The sequence below is a fragment of the Podarcis filfolensis genome (assembly GCF_964270895.1).
Source record: "Podarcis filfolensis genome assembly, chromosome: 12".
In the NCBI taxonomy this organism is placed as follows: Eukaryota; Metazoa; Chordata; class Lepidosauria; order Squamata; family Lacertidae; genus Podarcis; species Podarcis filfolensis.
In genome coordinates, this window is record NC_139614.1 from 50,718,074 (window position 1) to 50,737,607 (window position 19,534).

At 49.2% G+C, this 19,534-nt stretch overlaps 1 protein-coding gene across 4 annotated transcripts in view; it reads right to left on the reverse strand.

Annotated features, from left to right (window-relative positions):
- CRHR2 (corticotropin releasing hormone receptor 2) overlaps positions 1–19,534 on the reverse strand; it is a 203,648-nt gene that overhangs the window by 18,795 nt on the left and 165,319 nt on the right. For all 4 annotated transcript variants that reach the window (XM_083579912.1, XM_083579914.1, XM_083579913.1 and 1 more), the window contains one exon: positions 3,799–3,884. In XM_083579912.1, the coding sequence (XP_083436038.1) occupies positions 3,799–3,884 (86 nt within the window). The remainder of the gene's footprint in view (positions 1–3,798; positions 3,885–19,534) is intronic.

The following is a 19,534-nucleotide window of genomic DNA, read 5'->3' on the forward strand; positions in this document are numbered from 1 at the left end:
GGCTGTGTTTTGGTTCACATATTTGTTCATGGAATGCAAATTAGGTAGGTTTACCTCTAAATGTGAACTGAATTGAATCTCCCCCCCATATCCCTAACTCTGTCCAAAGAATAAATGGAAAATAATAGATTTAAAGGTCTGGGTATTTTACTTTTTTAGGTCTCTGCTAGTGCTAAAAAAAGGAGACTCAGTGGTGCCAGGCATACCACTCTGAAAGCACAGTTCTGCAATTCAGGTGCTACCACTGAAAAGGCCCTGTTTGCACTTGGGAAACTGGGCATTCCTCTGCAAGGTCCTAATTCATTTGCCTCGGTTAAAGGTAAAGGGTAAAGGGACCCCTGACCATTAGGTCCAGTTGTAGCCGACTCTGCGTTGTGGCGCTCATCTCACTTTATTGGCTGAGGGAGCTGGCGTACAGCTTCTGGGTCATGTGGCCAGCATGACTAAGCCGCTTCTGGCAAATCAGAGCAGCGCATGGAAACGCCGTTTACCTTCCCGCCTGAGCGGTACCTATTTATCTACTTGCACTTTTGACGTGCTTTCGAACTGCTAGGTTGGCAGGAGCAGGGACCAAGCAACGGGAGCTCACCCCGTCGTGGGAATTTGAAGTGCTGACCTTCTGATCAGCAAGTCCTAGGCTCTGTGGTTTAACCCACAGCGCCACCCGCGTCCCATTGCCTCGGTTACACATATGCTAAAATCAAACTCCCAAAGAGCTGATCTATACATTTCACAATGTAGTGGTATAATCCGGGGTGGGGGTGGGGGGTATCCTGGGACTGTACCACTTCAGAATATGGGTGGTGCAAATCATAAGCTTAAATACTCTACCAACTTTCCCTGTGAAAAATTAGGAGGTTGCAAGCGAAGCTTTCCTCAAAACCTTAGTTTTCTATTTGCAAGTTCTTAACCTCAAACAGGCAACCCCACCCCCTGCTTTCTGAAACGATATAGCCCTAGGAGAGCTGTGCATTGTGTCTCCTCTTTTACCCCATAATTTGACTCTAAGATGCTTCATGTTGCTATATCCCAAATTTCTACAGCTGGGTCTATAGAGCTAGGTATCGCTTGCTTAGTTTGCTAACACAACCTTGAGCGGAGCTCTTCAGCAGTTCAGGTTCAGCAAAGTTTATCTTAACTCTGCAAAAAAAAAAAAAAAAAGGAGGAAAGAGGTGGGAGAATAGAGGACTTGTAAAGAGCAGATCAGCTTATTTTAATTTGCTTGCAGAAGAGCTGCTTTGCAAAGCATTAGCTGGGATCTAGCAAGTCAGCTTTCGGAACATTTAGCTTAATTGCCAATAAATTTGATTCCAAAACTCGAAGGAAGGCGGAGCTGAACAGGGGGAGAGAGGGCAATTTAGCTTTCAATGCAAGAGTGAGGGAAATGGGGCTTAAAGCCAGGGCTTTTCTTGCATAGAGAGGGAAAGTCAGTATAACTAAATATAAAATAGATAGAATGAGACTGACAGTCACCTGATCACATGTAGCAAGGAGGGGCAGCCTGCGGTCTTTCAAAAGACTACAACTCCCATCATCCATGACCATTGCTGATTATGGCTGAGGCTAATGGAGGTTGAAGGGACGCGGGTGGCGCTGTGGGTTAAACCACAGAGCCTAGGACTTGCCGATCAGTAGGTCGGCGGTTCGAATCCTTGTGACGGGGTGAGCTCCCGTTGCTCGGTCCCAGCTCCTGCCAACCTAGCAGTTCGAAAGCACATCAAAGTAGACAAATAGGTACCGCTCCGGCGGGAAGGTAAACAGCATTTCCGTGCGCTGCTCTGGTTCGCCAGAAGCGACTTAGTCATGCTGGCCACATAAGCCAGAAGCTGTACGCCAGCTCCCTCGGCCAATAAAGCGAGATGAGCGCCACAACCCCAGAGTCGGCCACGACTGGACCTAATGGTCAGGGGTCCCTATACCCCTTTACCTTTAGTGGAGGTTCAGAGTCCAATAACAGTTGGATGACCCCTTGTTCCCCCCCTAAGCAAATGCACATTTTGCTATTACGAAATATTCTTAACCTGAGCAATTCTATGACACAAAAACCACCTATAATTAAAGGAAGGTAATGTTAAATGAAGAGGTAGCAGTTGGCGGTGATGTTCTTCAGCCTGATTCCAATCACAACTCTCTATTGAATTTTCTTTATAATAACTGGTGTCTTTTGCAGTGAAATGAAACCTCGACACCCAATTGACTTCACAGTGATTAAGGTGAAGGAGTGTTGAAATGACATGTTTAAGCAAATGAGCTTTGAGTTTGCCAGACTGATTGGCAATTTCTAAGGTGCGTGGGGGATGAAAGGCCACAGGATTTCAGAGGCTTGGGGGATTTCCAACTGGTTTCTCTCAGATTTCAGAACACAACCCGGCGGCGTGGCTTCACTTGTGTGTAAGAAATATGTTAGTCACAATTTTATTTATTTTTTATTTAATCCTGTATAGACAGACTTGGGTTGTAAAGCCATCTATACATCTGTAAAGTAAATAAATAGCTTGTTTTCTCCTGCTGTGGAGGGTAGGACTCAAACCAGTGGCTTCCAGTTACAAGACAGGAGATTCCAACTAAATATCAGGAAGAACTTTCTGATGGTAACAGTGGAACACACCCCCTAGGGAGGCTGTGGACTCTCCTTCCTTGGAGATTTTTAAGCAGAGGTTGGGTGGCCATTGGTCATAGATGCTTTAGCTGAGATTCCTGCATTGCAAGGGGGTTGGACTAGATGACCCTCAGGGTCCCTTCCAACTCTACAATCCCACAATTCTGCGATTCTATTATTCCAAGAGGCAGTCTCCTGCAGAATGCATGGGAACCACCTGACATCAAGCTGCCTTATATCAAGTCAGATCATTGGTCCATCTAGTTCTGACATGTCTACAATTTCTTTTCAAACCTTTTATTGGCATCGCCTACAAACATCCAAGGGATGCGGGTGGCGCTGTGGGTTAAACCACAGAGCCTAGGACTTGCCGATCAGAAGGTCAGCGGTTCGAATCCCCATGACGGGGTGAGCTCCCGTTGCTCGGTCCCTGCTCCTGCCAACCTCATCAAAGTGCAAGTAGATCAATAGGTACCGCTCCGGCGGGAAGGTAAACACTGTTTACGTGTGCTGCTCTGGTTTGCCAGAAGCAGCTTAGTCATGCTGGCCACATGACCCGGAAGCTGTACTCTGGCTCCCTCGGCCAATAAAGCGAGATGAGCGCCGCAACCCCAGAGTCGGCCACGACTGGACCTAATGGTCAGGGGTCCCCTTACCTTTACAAACATCCAAACCAAATCAATACAGAATTATCACTTCCCCAGTGGCATAAAACATTTGCTAAAAGAAAGGAGGCAGAGCAGTCTATGGTCACATCTTTAGGTCTCCAGGCAGAACGGGCGTCTGCAGTGTATTTCGATGACAAAAAACCAAATAGAGATATTTAGCCACTAACTTGGTGAGCTCCTGACCATTCCCCAGTAATAGAAAATGTATGACCTCCGACTCTGGTTTCCATTTGGGGATACAGAGTTGATCTAGAAATTGCTAGCGGAGATCAGCATATAGTTTACAATTAAGAACCATATGTGTAAGGGTTTCCACCAGGTGGTCTTCACATGGGCAAGTTCTTTCTCCTACCACCCTGCCTGAGAACCTTCCCCAAAGGAGGTTTGATGGATTTGAATTATGGCTGGCAGCAGTTCTCCAGTTCTCTCCCAGCCCTCCCTGGAGATTGCTGAGAGCTGATCCTGGGACCAGTGCTTGGTTGGGGATATAAGGGGAAAGGTGATTTTTCAGCAGCGCAGTACTCAGTTTACCTGTACTGTATTGTTTCTGAAGTCGTCGACGCTCTCAGCTTTGTCATTAGAATCCTAACTATGTTAAACAGGAAAACAAAATTTATCTGCAAGAAAAATGGGGGGTGGGGTGGAGAGAGAGAGGAAACAAGATCAGTGCCTGTAAACACGTACGAGGCGCAACGAAATGATCGATGTGTTTTCTGCGGTGCAGGAAATGCTTCTCCTCTTGCAAGTTGTGATACAATAAAGGGAGTGAAAATTAAATTGGCCTTCTTCCTGGAGAGCCGTTGCTGGAGTCTCCCTCTTTTCTACCTGTCTGAGATGAGTTCCAATAAAGGAGCAATATGTTCAGGCGGAATGAAGGCACGCTCATTCCAATCTTGAGCCGCAAAGGGCGTTGAAGAGGCAGTTTGGGGAGGGGGCAGAGAAATGGTTATCTGAAATCCGAGCTGGCAACTGGCAACTCCCCAAAGTAATTTTATTTAGCCCTGGTGACTCTCCTGAGAATGTCTCCCAGCTGTAAGAATCAGAGACTCCGCAGTTCTGCCACTTGCTTTCAGATCTGTGTCTGCAACAATAGCACTGTGCTGAAATCTGTCTCCCACTTTCTGCTGAATTTTCTTCCCCTGTGGGGAAGAAATGCCTTTACAATGCCTTTAGAACAGCCATAGGCAAACTCCGGCCCTCCAGATGTTTGGTACTACAATTCCCATCACCCCTAGCTAACAGGACCAGTGGTCATGGATGATGGGAATTGTAGTCCCAAACATCTGGAGGGCCGGAGTTTGCCTATGCCTGCTTTAGAATTTCAGTAGGTCTGGGGATCTGAGCTCAACTTACTGTTGTGAAGTGGTCATGAATGGTGGGAAGAGCTACCTTTACTCTGTTAATCAGGATTCTGCACCCACTCAGCATGCTCAGTCACCAATGAGCTGGGTTCTGAGGGGTTTAACACACATTCACACACCTCTAGGTCATCCCTGCCCCCATATCTTTTGTATTTCTGTAAAACCTTGAGCCTGCTGATATCTCCCTCTTTTTGTGGCTGGATGGTGGCATGCAGACTACAAAAGGAACGGCACTCACACCCTGAACATCAGAAATAGCAAGACCGCAGATAGGAGGGACGAAGAACAAAGGATGGCATTTGTACCCTGCTTGTGAACTCTCAACAGGCATCAGTCTGGATGCAGAAGGCTTGGCCAGGTGAGCAGGCCAGCTGGACCCTGGTCTTCTCCAGCAAGGCACTGCTTTTGAAGGTATGTCCCCTTGAACTGGGACATGAGAGCCAAACGCCCCCCAGGCCCTTTTCTCCAAAGCCTTTTGTGAGATGACACCCAGTAGAGATATGAGAGACGTTTGGAATAACAGATTTGGCTGAGTATAGTGATCTTTACGATCTGAAAGTTCCTCTTCAGAAGGTTTGCCTCAAAGGCAGGAACTGATAAATGGAAATGACAGCTCCAAACTGATTGTATTTATGGCAGAGTACCATTGCTGAATGCCTCAGGGATGTATCATTCTACTTAAGCCGAGAAGTATTTGTTTTGCTGGAGCTCGCAGGTGGAAGTAATTACCAGAACCTGTTTCAATCTAGTACAGCCAAACCAATTCAGGACCCTGGTCAGCTCCCAGTGGATCCTGTGTGCTGAGCTGTGGTGGATGTTGTTTCAGCAAAGGACCAGAATAATTTGAAGGCTTAAGAAGAAGGAGAAGACTACAAGGCCTACCAATCCAGCTCGTCCCAGTGCCTCTCTTCCAGGACATAGAATCATAGAGTTTGAAGGGACCATGAGGGTCATCTAGTCCAACCCCCTGCGATGCAGGAATCATCTGCCCAATGTGGAGCTCTAACCTCTGACCGTGAGATTAAGAGTCTCGTGCTCTACCAATCTCCCTGCAATCCTTAAAGGACTCATAGTGGAATCAGATTACATGTTGGTGGAACAGGGGAGTCACCCTCAGAGTCTAAGGGTGATGGAAGAACCACGTCCTCCATCCTCAATATAAAAGCGGGTGCTGAGGGCTCCTAGCCCTGAGTGGGGTGGCTTGGGATTCATCTAAGTCCTCCTCAGGGCAACCGTGGGGCTTGGATGTAGGAGATATGACACTGACTGCTGCTTCTCCCTGTGTGTTGCATGGTTGGGGGGGGAGTACTGCCCGGTGCATCATCATCATCATCATCATCATCATCATCATCATTATTATTATTAACAATGGGGCAGCATTGAGCCGCTGACAAGGTTCCAGCAAGAGGTTATTTTCTAGTTATCAAAAATGGTCCCCTCTTGCAACACAAAAGGAGGTTTCATGTGCGTGCATGAGTCGTTCTGCATCCTACTGCAGACAAAAATGTTCCAGGCGCATTGGTTTGGGAGGTGGAGAAGGAAGAATGATGCAAATCAACAATGGCGGTAACTCGGCAGGTTTTGCTGGAGGAGGAGAACTTCCCTTGCTGAGGTGAGGAAAATGAGGCCGGAGCAATAATGAAATCCTTTTGGTCCTCGGAGGGGAATAAAATGCAGGATTCCCCTCTTCATTACAGCAAGGTCTCTTTGCTGATTCACCATAATTGAGAGACTGAAATACTCTTGGAAATGGAGTGGAGAGCAAGGGGAAAGGGAAATTCGCCACCCTCTTGATCCTTCTGCTCTCTGGCATGTGCCTCCCCAGAGCCGTCTTTCCCATTGGTGTTAGTGGTTCTGTGCTGGTCCCGTCGGTTACCCGAGAGGCAAGGTCCAAGTCCAGTCTGTGGTCAAAGGTGCAACGTGGAGGCAGTCCGTAGTAGCTGAAGCTGGGTGCAGGGCAGGGAGTCAGGTGAAGTCAGGAACAGGCAAGCAAGCAGTGAGCCAGGGCGGGTCAGGAGCTCAGGCAGGAAAGCAGGACAGGGTTCAGGCAGGAACTAGCAACCAACAATGTGGCTCCTGCAACTTGGGACTGGGGCTGGCCGGCTTTTATCTGCCCCAAGGCATAGGGCAGCCCCGATCCTCTGGTGACTTGCCTATCCTGGCCTGTAGGCAAGCACTCCTCCTGCGGGAACTTAGTTCCCTCCGCCTCTCTGCCCTGAGCCTCTGCAGCTCAGGAGAGGCTGGAGGGTTACCGGACCCAGAGGCAACCTCAGCTTCCTCTGAAGGGGCTGAGAATGGAGCACCTGCAGGCAATGGAACCTCCATCACCTCAGGAGCCAGAGCAGACTCAGCTGATGCCTGCACCTGAGGATCCGGCACAGGTGAGGACCCTTCAGGCTCAAGCCCCAGCCCCGGCTCAGCTGGTTCTGGAGGCGGGGACTCCTGTGCAGGCTGGGATTCCTCAGGTTCAGCCTCCGAGTCCAAATCCCAGGCCATCACAGGTTCATTGCGCCAGGGCATCAGCCTCTCAGGGGTGCCCTAGCGAGTGGGGGAGCTGCACGGCTTTGTTGGCAGCCTCCCCTTCCCCTGCATGCCCGCCAGCTGCACCCCGCCAACTATATGGCTGGTGGGCATGCAGCTTCCTTCCCAATCCTCTGCAGGAGAGAGCGATCCCTGCAGAGGCTTAGGAAGGCAGCTTCGCGCAGCTTCCCTCCCAAGCCTCTGCATCTGCTAAGGATGGCCTTGATCCCAGCCGTTGTCCTTCTACTGCTTCCTGGCGAAAGGCAGCATGCAGCCTTCCCGGGCTGCCTTCTCGGGTGCCCCGACACAGAGAGCATGTCCGCCAGCACGTTTTCCTGCTTGATCACCACCACCACACCAGAGATCGGGGCAGTGGGGGAGGCAGAGGACATTTTCCACCGCCCCCTCCCTTGTTTTGGAGTTGCCGGGGGGGGGGGCGCCGGAGAGATCTTTGTGTTAGGATATAGTTCCGTTCCCCCTTAAAAGGAACAGGCATGACTGTTGTGTGTCACATGCCTGTTTACTTCCAGCACAAGTCTGTTGGGAACTTCCGTTTGTATATTGCTTTTGCTTTATTGCTGTTTTGCTGGAGACGAAGGGAAACAGACATGTTTTTTCCTTTGTTCCTGAACTATGCTGAATAAATGCTGTAAATAATGCTTACACATGTCTCTGTCCGCCCCTTCCATTGTGAGGATTTATTCACTCTGCTGATAAGATTCACTGTAATCAACAAATTGCGCTAGTAGGACTACAATAAGTTTTGTAAGGAGAAATATATGAAGTGTTACAAAGTAGAAGAGATATTGGTTATGAGTTTGAAATGTAATAGGGAAGATAAGAAATGCATACCGAGAGATTAGATTGGAAAATTTTCAGACAGGATTGACGGAAGTCAAAAATTCGAATAAGATGTAAAAGTATGTTTAATTACTGTTGAAAATGATATGTTAAAAAAACCTAATAAAAATTATATTTAAAAAATTATATTTAAAAAAAAGATAAGAGCGTGCACAGCTTCTAAACGTATCTGAGGCTAGTGTCGCTGTTTGATGCTGTACCGGGAACCGGTGTTCGCCCGGCTGCCGGCCGGTGGCTGGAGCCAGCTGGGGGCCTGCCAAATGCCCCCGTCTCCCTGGCAGCATCCCAACACTTTGCACCACGGCACTGATATGCTTAAGAAGGCCTTGTGCCTCCCCTTTTTTGACGGTTTGTAGCTGAATGAGAGAGAGCAGCTGCTTTGCATGCAGAAGGTCCCAGGTCCACTCCCTGGCATCTCTGGGTGGGGCTGGGAAAGACTCCTGGCCTGAAACCCCACAGAGATGCCACCTTTGTTGGCATGCAAGCAGTCCTGAGAGAGATGGACCGGTGGTCCAATATGGAGCCAATGATGGCCAGCAACTTCGACGGCTATGCTCTGCCCGCATGGCTAGATGTTGTGCTGCTTTTGAATGCCCGTTTCTGGAAACCACAGGAGGAGAGAGTTGCTCTTGTGCCTGGGTCCTGTTTGCCGGTTTTCCACAGGCATTTGGTTGGCCCCAGTGAGAACAGGGTGCTGGACTTTGGCCTGATCCGGCAGGCAAATTTTACTTTTTGTTTATGCAGGTTACTTTTTGTTTATGCAGAATCGGTAGTGTTACAGTTCCTGAAACCAGACACCGAAGTGAGCTCAGTTTATGTGTTCTGACTTAAATACATTTTAGAGTCAAAATGCTGAGATTTCATTAGTGTCGGAATATCAGAAAGAGGCAAATCAGCCTCTGAAATCAGCCAAAGGAGACGTTCGTGGAGAAGAAGGAGGAGAAGGAGAAGGAGAAGGAGAAGGAGAAGGAGAAGAAGAAGAGTTTGGAATTGATATCCCGCTTTATCACTACCCGAAGGAGTCTCAAAGCGGCTAACATTCTCCTTTCCCTTCCTCCCCCACAAGAAACACTCTGTGAGGTGAGTGGGGCTGAGAGACTTCAGAGAAGTGTGACTAGCCCAAGGTCACCCAGCAGCTGCAGGTGGAGGAGTGGGGAAGCGAACCCGGTTCACCAGATTACGAGTCCACCGCTCTTAACCACTACACCACACTGGCTCTCTGAGGAAGTCTAAGGAAGGCAAGGAGAGCCACAAGAGATCTCCCTCTTCTTTTCCTCCTATCAGAGGCAACAAGAGCCAGGATTCAGAGAGCTCTAATCCTTTACGCCAACAGGCTGGTGCTAGAGCCACACTATTAATAGTTAACAACAATGTAGAGCAGCCTTGACGCTTCTGAAGGGTAGCACCCAAGAGGGGCAATATATATTTTCATGCCACCATATTAGCTCTATCTATTTTCTTGATTTATTTTCCGATCACCCTGCTCAGTACTTTTGCTTTCAATGTTCTGCTCAATTTTTTTTTAATGGATTTTTAATTGTATTTTGATATCACATGTTTACCTCTTGCTTGCCGGTTAATGATTGTAATTTCCTGAGAGTTGCTTAGAGAATTTGTTAAATTAGGGGGTTCTAAGATGAGTAAGCAAATAAATAAATAAACTGAGATTCAAAGAGCTAACTAATGCTTTAGACCAGATACCAGCAATTTAGTAACAATAATAATTTATTTTTTATACCCCGCCCATCTGGCTGGGTTTCCCCAGCCACCATCACACTATTCAATGCTGTTTTGTTCTTTGGCAACCTGGTCCAGAATGTCCTCCATTCAGGTTTTGGAGCTGGGGGCGGGGGCAATGCTTTACAGCTGAATAGCTGTGCTTTTAAAATTGCTGTTATGAATCAGTTACAAGACCATGGGCCATTTCCTAATTGCTCTCTTAGCGGGAGACGCTTTCTTAGTAAGCAAAGCTATTATCCTGAATAATCATCCTTTGCCGATGTATGAAAAGCATTGCCAACCCCAAATCCTGTGATTTGATAACCCGAGCTCTTCAGCGTTTTGTCAGCCTGACCTCGTTCAACTAATAGTCTCCTGACCTCCGGATTTCTTCTTCATTTGCCTTTTCAGATTGCCTTGCTGTTCTTGAGTAAGTCTCATTTCCTTTGAAGAATGATACGCATCCCAGAAAGAATCTCTTTTAGGATTCACGGAACCATTTTGAGACGTGAGCCAACAGCAGGCAACTCCTTCTAGCATTGTTCCTCCTTCTCCCTGCTGTGTCCCACAAGGGCAAATGTCAGGAGCCAGAGTCAGGAGTTGGTCAGCAATAAAGCACCCGGTGTGGGTAAAGTCAACTTTGTTCAAAGAAACCAAAACAGGCCTAGTGATCACAGCAACTCAGTTGGTTCTGCCCCAATGAGGCAGTTGTGAGGACTGAAGGTCCATAACTTCCCACTGCTAAGTTTCCTTCCCCAGTTCCTTCCCCAGCAGCCTAAGGCTCCTTCATCTAGTCTCTCTTGGCTCCACTCTCTTCATTTCTCTGCATGTTCTGTGAGACCAGGGAGGAGCGGAGCTGGTCACAGCAGGAGGGAAAGACCCCCCTGGCTTCTTCAGCAGCCTGCCTCCACTCTGCCTCTTGGTCCTCTTCCTCACCAGCCTCTGCTTCTGCCTCTGGTTCTGGACTGCTCTCTGCCACAGCCTCTTCCTGCTCACCAAACCCTGTTGCCTCATCATCATAGCCACCATTTATTTATACCTCACCCATCTGGCTGGGTTTCCCCAACCACTCTGGGCAGCTCCCAACGGAATATTTAAAACACGATAAAACATCAAACATTAAAAACTTCCCTAAGCAGGGCTGCCTTCAGATGTCTTCTAAAAGTCAGGTAGTTATTTATTTCCTTGACATCTGATGGGAGAGTGTTCCACAGGGCGGGCGCCACTACCGAGAAGGCCTTCTGCCTGGTTCTCTGTAACCTTGCTTCTCTCAGTGAGGAAACCACCAGAAGGCCCACAGAGCTGGACCTCAGTGTCCGGGCAGAACGATGGGGGTGAAGATGCTCCTTCAGGTATACTGGGCCAGAGCCGTTTAGGGCTTTAAAGGTCAGCACCAACACTTTGAATTGTGCTCAGAAATGTACTGGGAGACAATGTAGGTCTTTTAGGATCAGTGTTATATGGTCTCGGCAGCCACTCCCAGTCACCAGTCTAGCTGCCGCATTCTGGATTAGTTGTAGTTTCTGGGTTCCCTTCAAAGGTAGCCCCACGTAGAGCGCATTGCAGTAGTCCAAGCGGGAGATAACCAGAGCATGCACCCCTTTGGCAAGACAGATGTTTCTCAGCATCTATTCCTTGCCCTTTGGGGCAGCGGCGCAGGCTGTGCTCAAGAGGGAGCCAGCAAGATCCCTGCTTTGCAGGGAGGTTGGACTAGATGGTCCTCAGAGTTCCTTTGTGATGGCCTGGGACTCAGGCTCGGACTCGGAACCAGAGGAGACTCAGTCTGCACTGGATCCTTTGCCTCAGGCATCATCTGAACCAAGTCTGGGGCGTAATTCTGAAGTGTCCCAGTCTGCACAGGTGCCCCTGCAACAAACACCAGCTGGGCCGAGTCAGGGGCCTGAGCCTGCCCTGGCTCCAGATGCGGGGATTACCTCATTGCCCTCAGCTGGGCCATCACTTACAGCTGCTCCACTACTGGTTTGGTCAGGGGAGGCTGAGGTGGCCCCTGGGTCTAGTAACCCACCGACGTCTCCCGAGCTGAAGAGACTAAGGTCTGAGAGAAGGAGAGACCTGAGTACTCGCAGGAGGAGTGCTCGCCTCTGGGCAAAACAGGGAGGTGAGTCATCGGGGGATCAGGACCAGCCATTACCCTGACAAAGATAAAAGGCTGATGGACCCCGCCCCAGGTTGTTGCAGCAACGTTGCTGTATGCTAGATCCTGCCTGAGATCCTGTACCTGTCCTTGCCTGGTTTCCTGCCTCGTATTCTGCCTTGGCCCTGTCGGACTGACTCCCAGCGGAACCTCCAGATTCTGGACCGGTCCTGGACTGCGTTTCAAGGGTTACCCACAGGCCCAGTGCACCTTTCCAGCTTTACAATTCAAAGAGAGCAGGCAGCAGCAGCAGCAGGAAGAAGCTTGTGCAGTCAAATCTTGCCTGTGAGCCTCCCCAAACCTGATGCTGGCACCCAGCCATATTGCCTTGCTGGTGTGAGATTATGCAATATCACCGAAGCAGGTGCAAAGGAACATCTCGGTCAGTCTGTGCAGGCCAGAGATGAAGGGAAATGAAAGCATCTGTGGGCTAGAGGCTAGACCCGTGGATCGCGTGCATTATGAGTCAATTAGGCCAAGTCCTCTGGGAAAGGGGGTGAGGAGGGTAGGGTCTGAGTAACTGGAAATACAGAACGCTAACAAGCTCTTCCTGCTGCCCGCAAATGCCACGGAGTGATTCAGAACATGCGGTGGCTGCCGTTTGTTGCAATTAGTCAGGTGGCGCCGGGAGCACAAGGGACAGTGCTCTTTCCCTTAAGGCCTGGTGCGCATCATCTAAATCCCCTTAACCTTTAGTCTGCTGGCCAGGGCTTCTGGAGATGGAGACCGTCAGACAGAATTGTGCAGGCCAGGCTGCTTTCCCAGGCTCTGAGCCAAAAATATATATTAAAAATCCACACTACAGCTGGCCACCAAGTGCCACCAAGAAATTAAGAACTTATTAAGAGGAGCCCATCTTTCCCAAGCATCCTGTTCTACTGGCCATGAAAGCTGTGTTCTGCGTTCGCTGTCAGAGGCAGCATGCTTCCATGTCCTCTAACATTTCTCAGATGAAAATAGGGACATCCCCTTCTGCATCAGGAGGCTTCTCCCATGTCTGATGTCTATCACACACGTAGATGCCATACGCACATTGACATTGGCCACCTCGAGCCAATTACAACCTCCATGCCAATCCTACCTCACAGGATCGTTGTAAAAGAAATGGGTGAGGGAAGGATAATATGCAACACCTTCCACAGATACGTGGAAGGAAATAAGCTGCCTTGAGTCCCTGTCAGAGGAAAAAGTGAATAATGATAATAATAATAATAATAATAATAATAATAATAATAATAATAATAATGGCAACACTGAGAATGATCAGGAACATACCAGAGAGTAAATCCTATTGAACTCAGTGGAATTTAAAAAGGTAAAGGGACCCCTGGCCATTAGGTCCAGTCGTGGCCGACTCTGGGGTTGCGGCGCTCATCTCGCTTTATTGGCCAAGGGAGCCGGTGTACAGCTTCCGGGTCTTGTGGCCAGCATGACTAAGCCGCTTCTGCCAAACCAGAGCAGCGCATGGAAACGCCATTTACCTTCCCGCCGGAGTGGTACCTATTTATCTACTTGCACTTTGACGTGCTTTCGAACTGCTAGGCTGGCAGGAGCAAGGACCGAGCAATGGGAGCTCACCCCGTCACGGGGATTCGAACCGCAGACCTTCTGGTCAGCAAGTCCTAGGCTCTGTGGTTTAACCTACAGTGCCACCCGCATCCCCAGTGGGATTTAGTTCTGAAAAAAATGCTCCGTATTGCAGTGTAAGGTTGCCCTGTCTTTACCCAGTTACCTGGGAGTAAGCTCCATTGAATGGCACTTACTTGTGAGTACACAGTGTAAGGCTCAGTTTACAATCAAGGTATAAACATTATTCCACCCATTTCCTAAGACATGGCTGGCTGCGGAAGAAATGCAATGAAAGAATTTAAAGCGGACCTTTTCCTTCAAAATTATAGGCAGGGCTTCGTATACACCAGACTTACACCCTCACCTTCGGCCTGGTCTAAAAGTCCACTTATTATATTCGTGATGCTCAAAGAAGACTGAACGGAGGAGCGAATGGCAACACCACATGCCTCCCCGCTGGCTCATTTTGAATATTCATCTTGAAACGTGAGCAACTTGTTTCCGGAAGAGTGGCGAGGGAAGGAGGAAATGAGGGATCTTTGCAATCAAGGAGCTATTTTGCGAAATGTTTGGAAATATATCCGAGGAAGAAAGTGGGGCGGGCCGGATAACTCCACACAGCCTCCCCAGACAGATGCACCTGGGAAGAGTTCTGTTGGCTGGCATTGTAAGGATACCATGATTCCTTGCTCTCTTTTCTGAGGCAGAGCAGTGTAATGGTTAGAGCAAGGGAGCAGAGGCAACATGGTGCCCATCAGATGGACCCCGGCATCAATCAGCCTCAGCCAGCATTGCCAATGTTGTGATGAGAACCGTGGTCCAACAGCATCCGAGGTGGGCCACTTTGGTTATGGTCCTCCGCCTATGTGAATTATAGGGAAGCCAAGTTACAGGGAACCAGGCAGAGGGTCTTCTCGGTAGTGGCGCCTGCCTTGTGGAATGCCCTTCCACCAGATGTCAAAGAGAACAACAACTACCAGACTTTTAGAAGACATCTGAAGGTAGCCCTGGTTTTTGTTGTTGTTGTTGTTTAGTCATTTAGTCATGTCCAACTCTTCGTGGCCCCATAGACCAGAGCACGCCAGGCACTCCTGTCTTCCACTGCCTCCTGCAGTTTGGTCAAACTCATGCTGGTAGCTTCGAGAAACTGTCCAACAATCTCGTCCTCTGTCGTCCCCTTCTCCTTCTGCCCTCCATCTTTCCCAACATCAGGGTCTTTTCCAGGGAGTCTTCTCTTCTCATGAGGTAGCCAAAGTATTGCAGCCTCAGCTTCAGGATCTGTCCTTCCAGTGAGCACTCAGGGCTGATTTCCTTAAGAATGGAGAGGTTTGATCTTGCAGTCCATGGGACTCTCAAGTGTCTCCTCCGGCACCATAATTCAAAAGCATCAATTCTTCGGCGATCAGTCTTCCTTATGGTCCAGCTCTCACTTCCATACGTCACTACTGGGAAAACCGTAGCTTTAACTATAGGGACCTTTGTCGGCAAGGTGATGTCGACAGCTTTTTAAGATGCTGTCTAGGTTTTAATGTTTGATGCATTATTGTATTTTAATATTTTGTTGGAAGATGCTCAGAGTGGCTGGGGAAGCCCAGCCAGATGGGCGGGGTATAAATAAATTATTATTATTATTATTATTAGTGGTGGTGGTAGGGGCCTCGGTGGGTCACCTAGTCCAACCCCTTGCAATGCAGGGGTCGGAGCTAAAGAATCGCTGACAGGTGGCTGCCCAACTTCTGTTTAAAAACCTCCAAGGAAGGAGATTCTGTGACAGTAACCCTGAAGAACCGCTGCCAACCAGTGTTGACTGACCCAGATGGACAAATGGTTCCGACTCGACACCAGGCAGTTTCCTGTGTTTCTAAATATACAGGCTTACCACTCCTGAAACATGGAGATCCCATTTGTCTGCCAGGACCAACAGCAATTCATAGACATGTTAAGGGCTGATTGGCACTGTCGAGCAGAAAATTGATGGGCTGCGTTAAATTTGCTAAAGTGAATAATTCTCAAGCCGTTCTAAACCATTCCGCCTTCCGAGGCTTCCTGGTGGTCTGTCTTGCAGCGGCTAAACACATACAACGAAGGTTCCTGTAAACCGTCGTGTAGCGCTGTCTTAACACAATTAAGGGGAATCTGGTGCCAAGCATGTTTCAAGGAACTCATTAAGTGCATTTATCATCGTTTCCCACAAATCGGCGGCTCTTTTACGAGTCTGTTGCCTATTGTAAAAAAAACCCAACCTTTTCTTCACTCAGCAATATCAACCCCTACCATTATGATTTCTATAAATAGAGTGACAAAGGCCACATGTCACAGTTTTTAAAGCTCTCTCTCTGTCTCTCTCTCTCTCTCTCCCAACTTCTAACATTTGGTGCTATAGCACAGAGGTCGGAAGAAGATGTTCCGGGACCTACTGATAGCTTGAAGTAGACCCACAAAGGTTTCTGATCCCCATTTTCCAAAGCCACTTCCGAGCTTGGGAGGAGGTGGGGTTGCGGGCTTCACGCCCACCCCATGTGCGCGGGGGCTGCTCCCAGCCCCCGGGAGACCTAGGGGAATCCTCAGCCGCGTCATCCACCCAACCAGCCAATCGGGTGGCTGGGGTGTGTGTGGCCTGCCCTATTTAGGGCCGAGGCTCTCCCTCTTTTCGCAGCAACAGCTGACTCCGGTTTCCCACGCTTCCTCCCTTTAGGCAGGCTCCTTGACATTGCTATGGACTTTGGCTGGTCGCCGCAAGGGGCCTAGTAGGAATTTTTCCCAATTGGCAAATTTTTAGCCATTTGGTTTTTCGCCTACCTCGTAGCAACTCGCCACAACTCTGCGGTTTTGGCGGTTAGGCATTAGTTTGGGAGGGTTAAGTGTATGGGGGGGGAGGAAGTGCCATCACCTCCCCCCACAGCAAAGGGTAGTCCGATAAAGGACTTCGGGGGGCGTTGCCCTGTCTGAAGCTTATGGAGGTGTGGGCCTAAGGCACGCCCCCGAGCGGTGACCCCGGGGGAGCTCCTAGTTTACGTGCCTCAGCAGGACTCCCCCTACTGGTGATTAACCCTCGCCAGTCTTCACGCAATCGGGCTGAAGCCGGCTAGTCGACAGGACCAATGCCTAAGCCAATACCGCTCATTCCTGTAATCAATAAAGTTGTGGCCTATTTCGCCCATTAACCTAATACTCGGTGTATCGTGCCTTTATTTCTTCCGGGGGGAGGCAGGAACTCGCCACACAAATGGACAACTGTGTTAGCAGAGAAGACTGGTCTTTTTTTTGGCAAATGGAGCGCTTGCTCCACCAAGACAGGCAGGTGTGAGCTGGCTGACAGCCGACTGAGGTTGGCTGGGCAATGCCACATTCACCCTAACAGACCATTGCCCCTCTCTGGATGTAAACTGGTGGGAAATAAACAACCAGCCAGCTCAGTTTCCTCTTGCCCTGTGATAAGCAAGAAGCAGATGGTGGAGAGAAGGTGTTTATTATGAGAGAGGGCAGAGAGCCCCTCACTACAATCTCTTTCTCTGCAGTTTGAACTGCTAAGGACGCTTTTATGCAAGGAAGAGAGAGGCTCTGCCCGGCATGTCATTAAGAGCTTATGGGCCTCTGCTGGTTTCTGCTTCCTTCCTCGCCTCGCTTCTCACCTGGGCTGACAATATTGTGTATGCGGAGCCTTGGAGATGGCAAACCGGCCAATTAAGTCACCTCGTTCCCGGCTGAGGAATGATCAGCCACCAAATCCCAAGGCAACAAGAGAAGGGCTGCTTTTGAGGTAAAGCAAAATGAAAAAGGTTGGCGGTGTGGGGGGAGCAGCAGAGAGGACCCTTTCCTGCAGCTGCTGATGGGCCTGAAAGACATCTTTTTGCCATTAGGTGGTGGTACCAGGATCATAGTGAGCAGCGGGGGCCTTGCTGGGATCTCCTGTGGAATTGGTTCAAAAAGCTGCACATGCATGCCAAGCCTTGCTGCCGTTTTGCAAGTGTTGAAGTGAATTTGAGCCAGGGTTCAGTGTCATCTCTTTTCACAGCATGGCAGGGACTACACAGATGATCCTCTGGGTTCCTTCCAGTGTGACAATTCTGTGGCTCTGTGGGTTAAACCACAGAGCGTAGGACTTGCCGATCAGAAGGTCGGCGGTTTGAATCCCCGCAAGGGGGTGAGCTCCCGTTGCTCGGTCCCTGCTCCTGCCAACCCAGCAGTTCGAAAGCACGTCAAAGTGCAAGTAGATAAATAGGTACCGCTCCGGCAGGAAGGTAAACGCCGTTTCCGTGCGCTGCTCTGGTTCGCCAGAAGCGGCTTAGTCATGCTGGCCACATGACCCGGAAGTTGTACGTCGGCTCCCTTGGCCAATAAAGCGAGATGAGCGCCGCAACCCCAGAGTCGGCCACGACTCGACCTAATGGTCAGGGGTCCCTTAGCCTTTACTTTTATGGTGCATTGCCATACCTGCAGCTTTGTAAACAGAGTGCACCGGATCAGGCCCATCTAGTCCAGCATCCTGTTCTCACAGTGGCCAACTAGATGCCTGTGAAACCTACAAGCAGGATTCGAGCACCAAAGCCCTCTTCCCTCTTGCAATTTCCAGCAGCTGGAATTCAGAAGCACAGCTGCTTCTGACAGTGGAGTTCAGAGCACAGTCACTGTGGCTGGCAGCCATTGCTGGCCTTCTCCTCCATGAATTTGTCTAATCCTCTGTTACAGCCGCCCAGCTTGCTAGCCATCATGGCAGCTTGTGGGAGAGAAATCCATAGTTCAACCAAGCGCTGTGTAAAAAAATAAATGCTTTCTTTTGTCTGCCTTGAACCTCCTATATGTCCACGAGTTCTGGCGTTATGGGAGCGCCTCTTAATTCCATACCGTTCGCCTTACCTGCAGTGTAAGGATAATCTCACAACTTGCCTTACGGAAGAACGTAGCATCAAGTCAAACACTAGACTGGAAAATTGCCTTTTGTGCCAAAGAGAGGCATAGCATAGAGGCAGGGGGACCTCAAAGGCCCTCTAGTCCAAATCTAGGAAATCTGCTGTATGGCATCCCGGATAGGCAACCATCCAGCCCCTGCTTAAAAACCTCTAGCAGTCTGTTCCACTGTCAGTGAAACTGAAAATGGCAGCAAAGGAAGGCGCAGGTTAATTCTGTGTCCAGGGCAGCTGTCTACCAGCTCCACCTAGTACGCAGGATGAGACCCTACCTTCCTGCGGACTGTCTTGCCAGAGTGGTGCATGCTCTAGTTATCTCCCGCTTGGAGTACTCCAATGCACTCTACGTGGGGCTACCTTTGCAGGTGGCCCAGAAACTACAACTAATCCAGAATGCGGCAGCTAGACTGGTGACTGGGGGCGGCCGCTAAGACCATATAACACCGGTCCTGAGAGATCTGCATTGGCTCCCAGTACGTTTCTGAGCACAATTCAAAGTGTTGGTGCTGACCTTTAAAGCCCTAAATGGCGTTGGTCCAGTATACCTGAAGGAGCGTCTCCACCCCCATCGTTCAGCCCAGACACTGAGGTCCAGCGCTGAGGGCCTTCTGGCAGTTCCCTCATTGTGAGAAGTGAGGTTACAGGGAACCAGACAGAGGGCTTTCTTGGTAGTGGTGCCCACCCTGTGGAACGCCCTCCCTTCAGATGTGAAGGAAATAAGCAGTTATCTTATCTTTAAGAGACATCTGAAGGCAGCCCTGTTTAGGGAAGTTTTTAATATTTAATGTTGTATTGTTTTTAACACTTGATAGGAAGCCGCCCAGAGTGGTTGGGGAAACTCAGCCAGATGGGCAGGGTATAAATAAATTATTATTATTATTATTATTATTATTATTATTATTATTATTATTAAAGACATCAGCAAGCAAAACAATAGCAGACTGATAATGCAGAGGGTTTTCTTGCTGGTAGTGCCCTCCCTGTGAAACGCCTTTTCCCGTGTTTTTATATTCTGCTGGAAGCCGCCCAGAATGGCTACAAAAACCTACCCAGATGGGTGGGGTATAAATAATAAAATTATTGTTGTTGCTGTTGTTATTATTCTGTGGTCTAAACCACAGAGCCTAGGGCTTGCCGATCCGAAGGTCGGCAGTTCGAACCCCCGCGATGGGGTG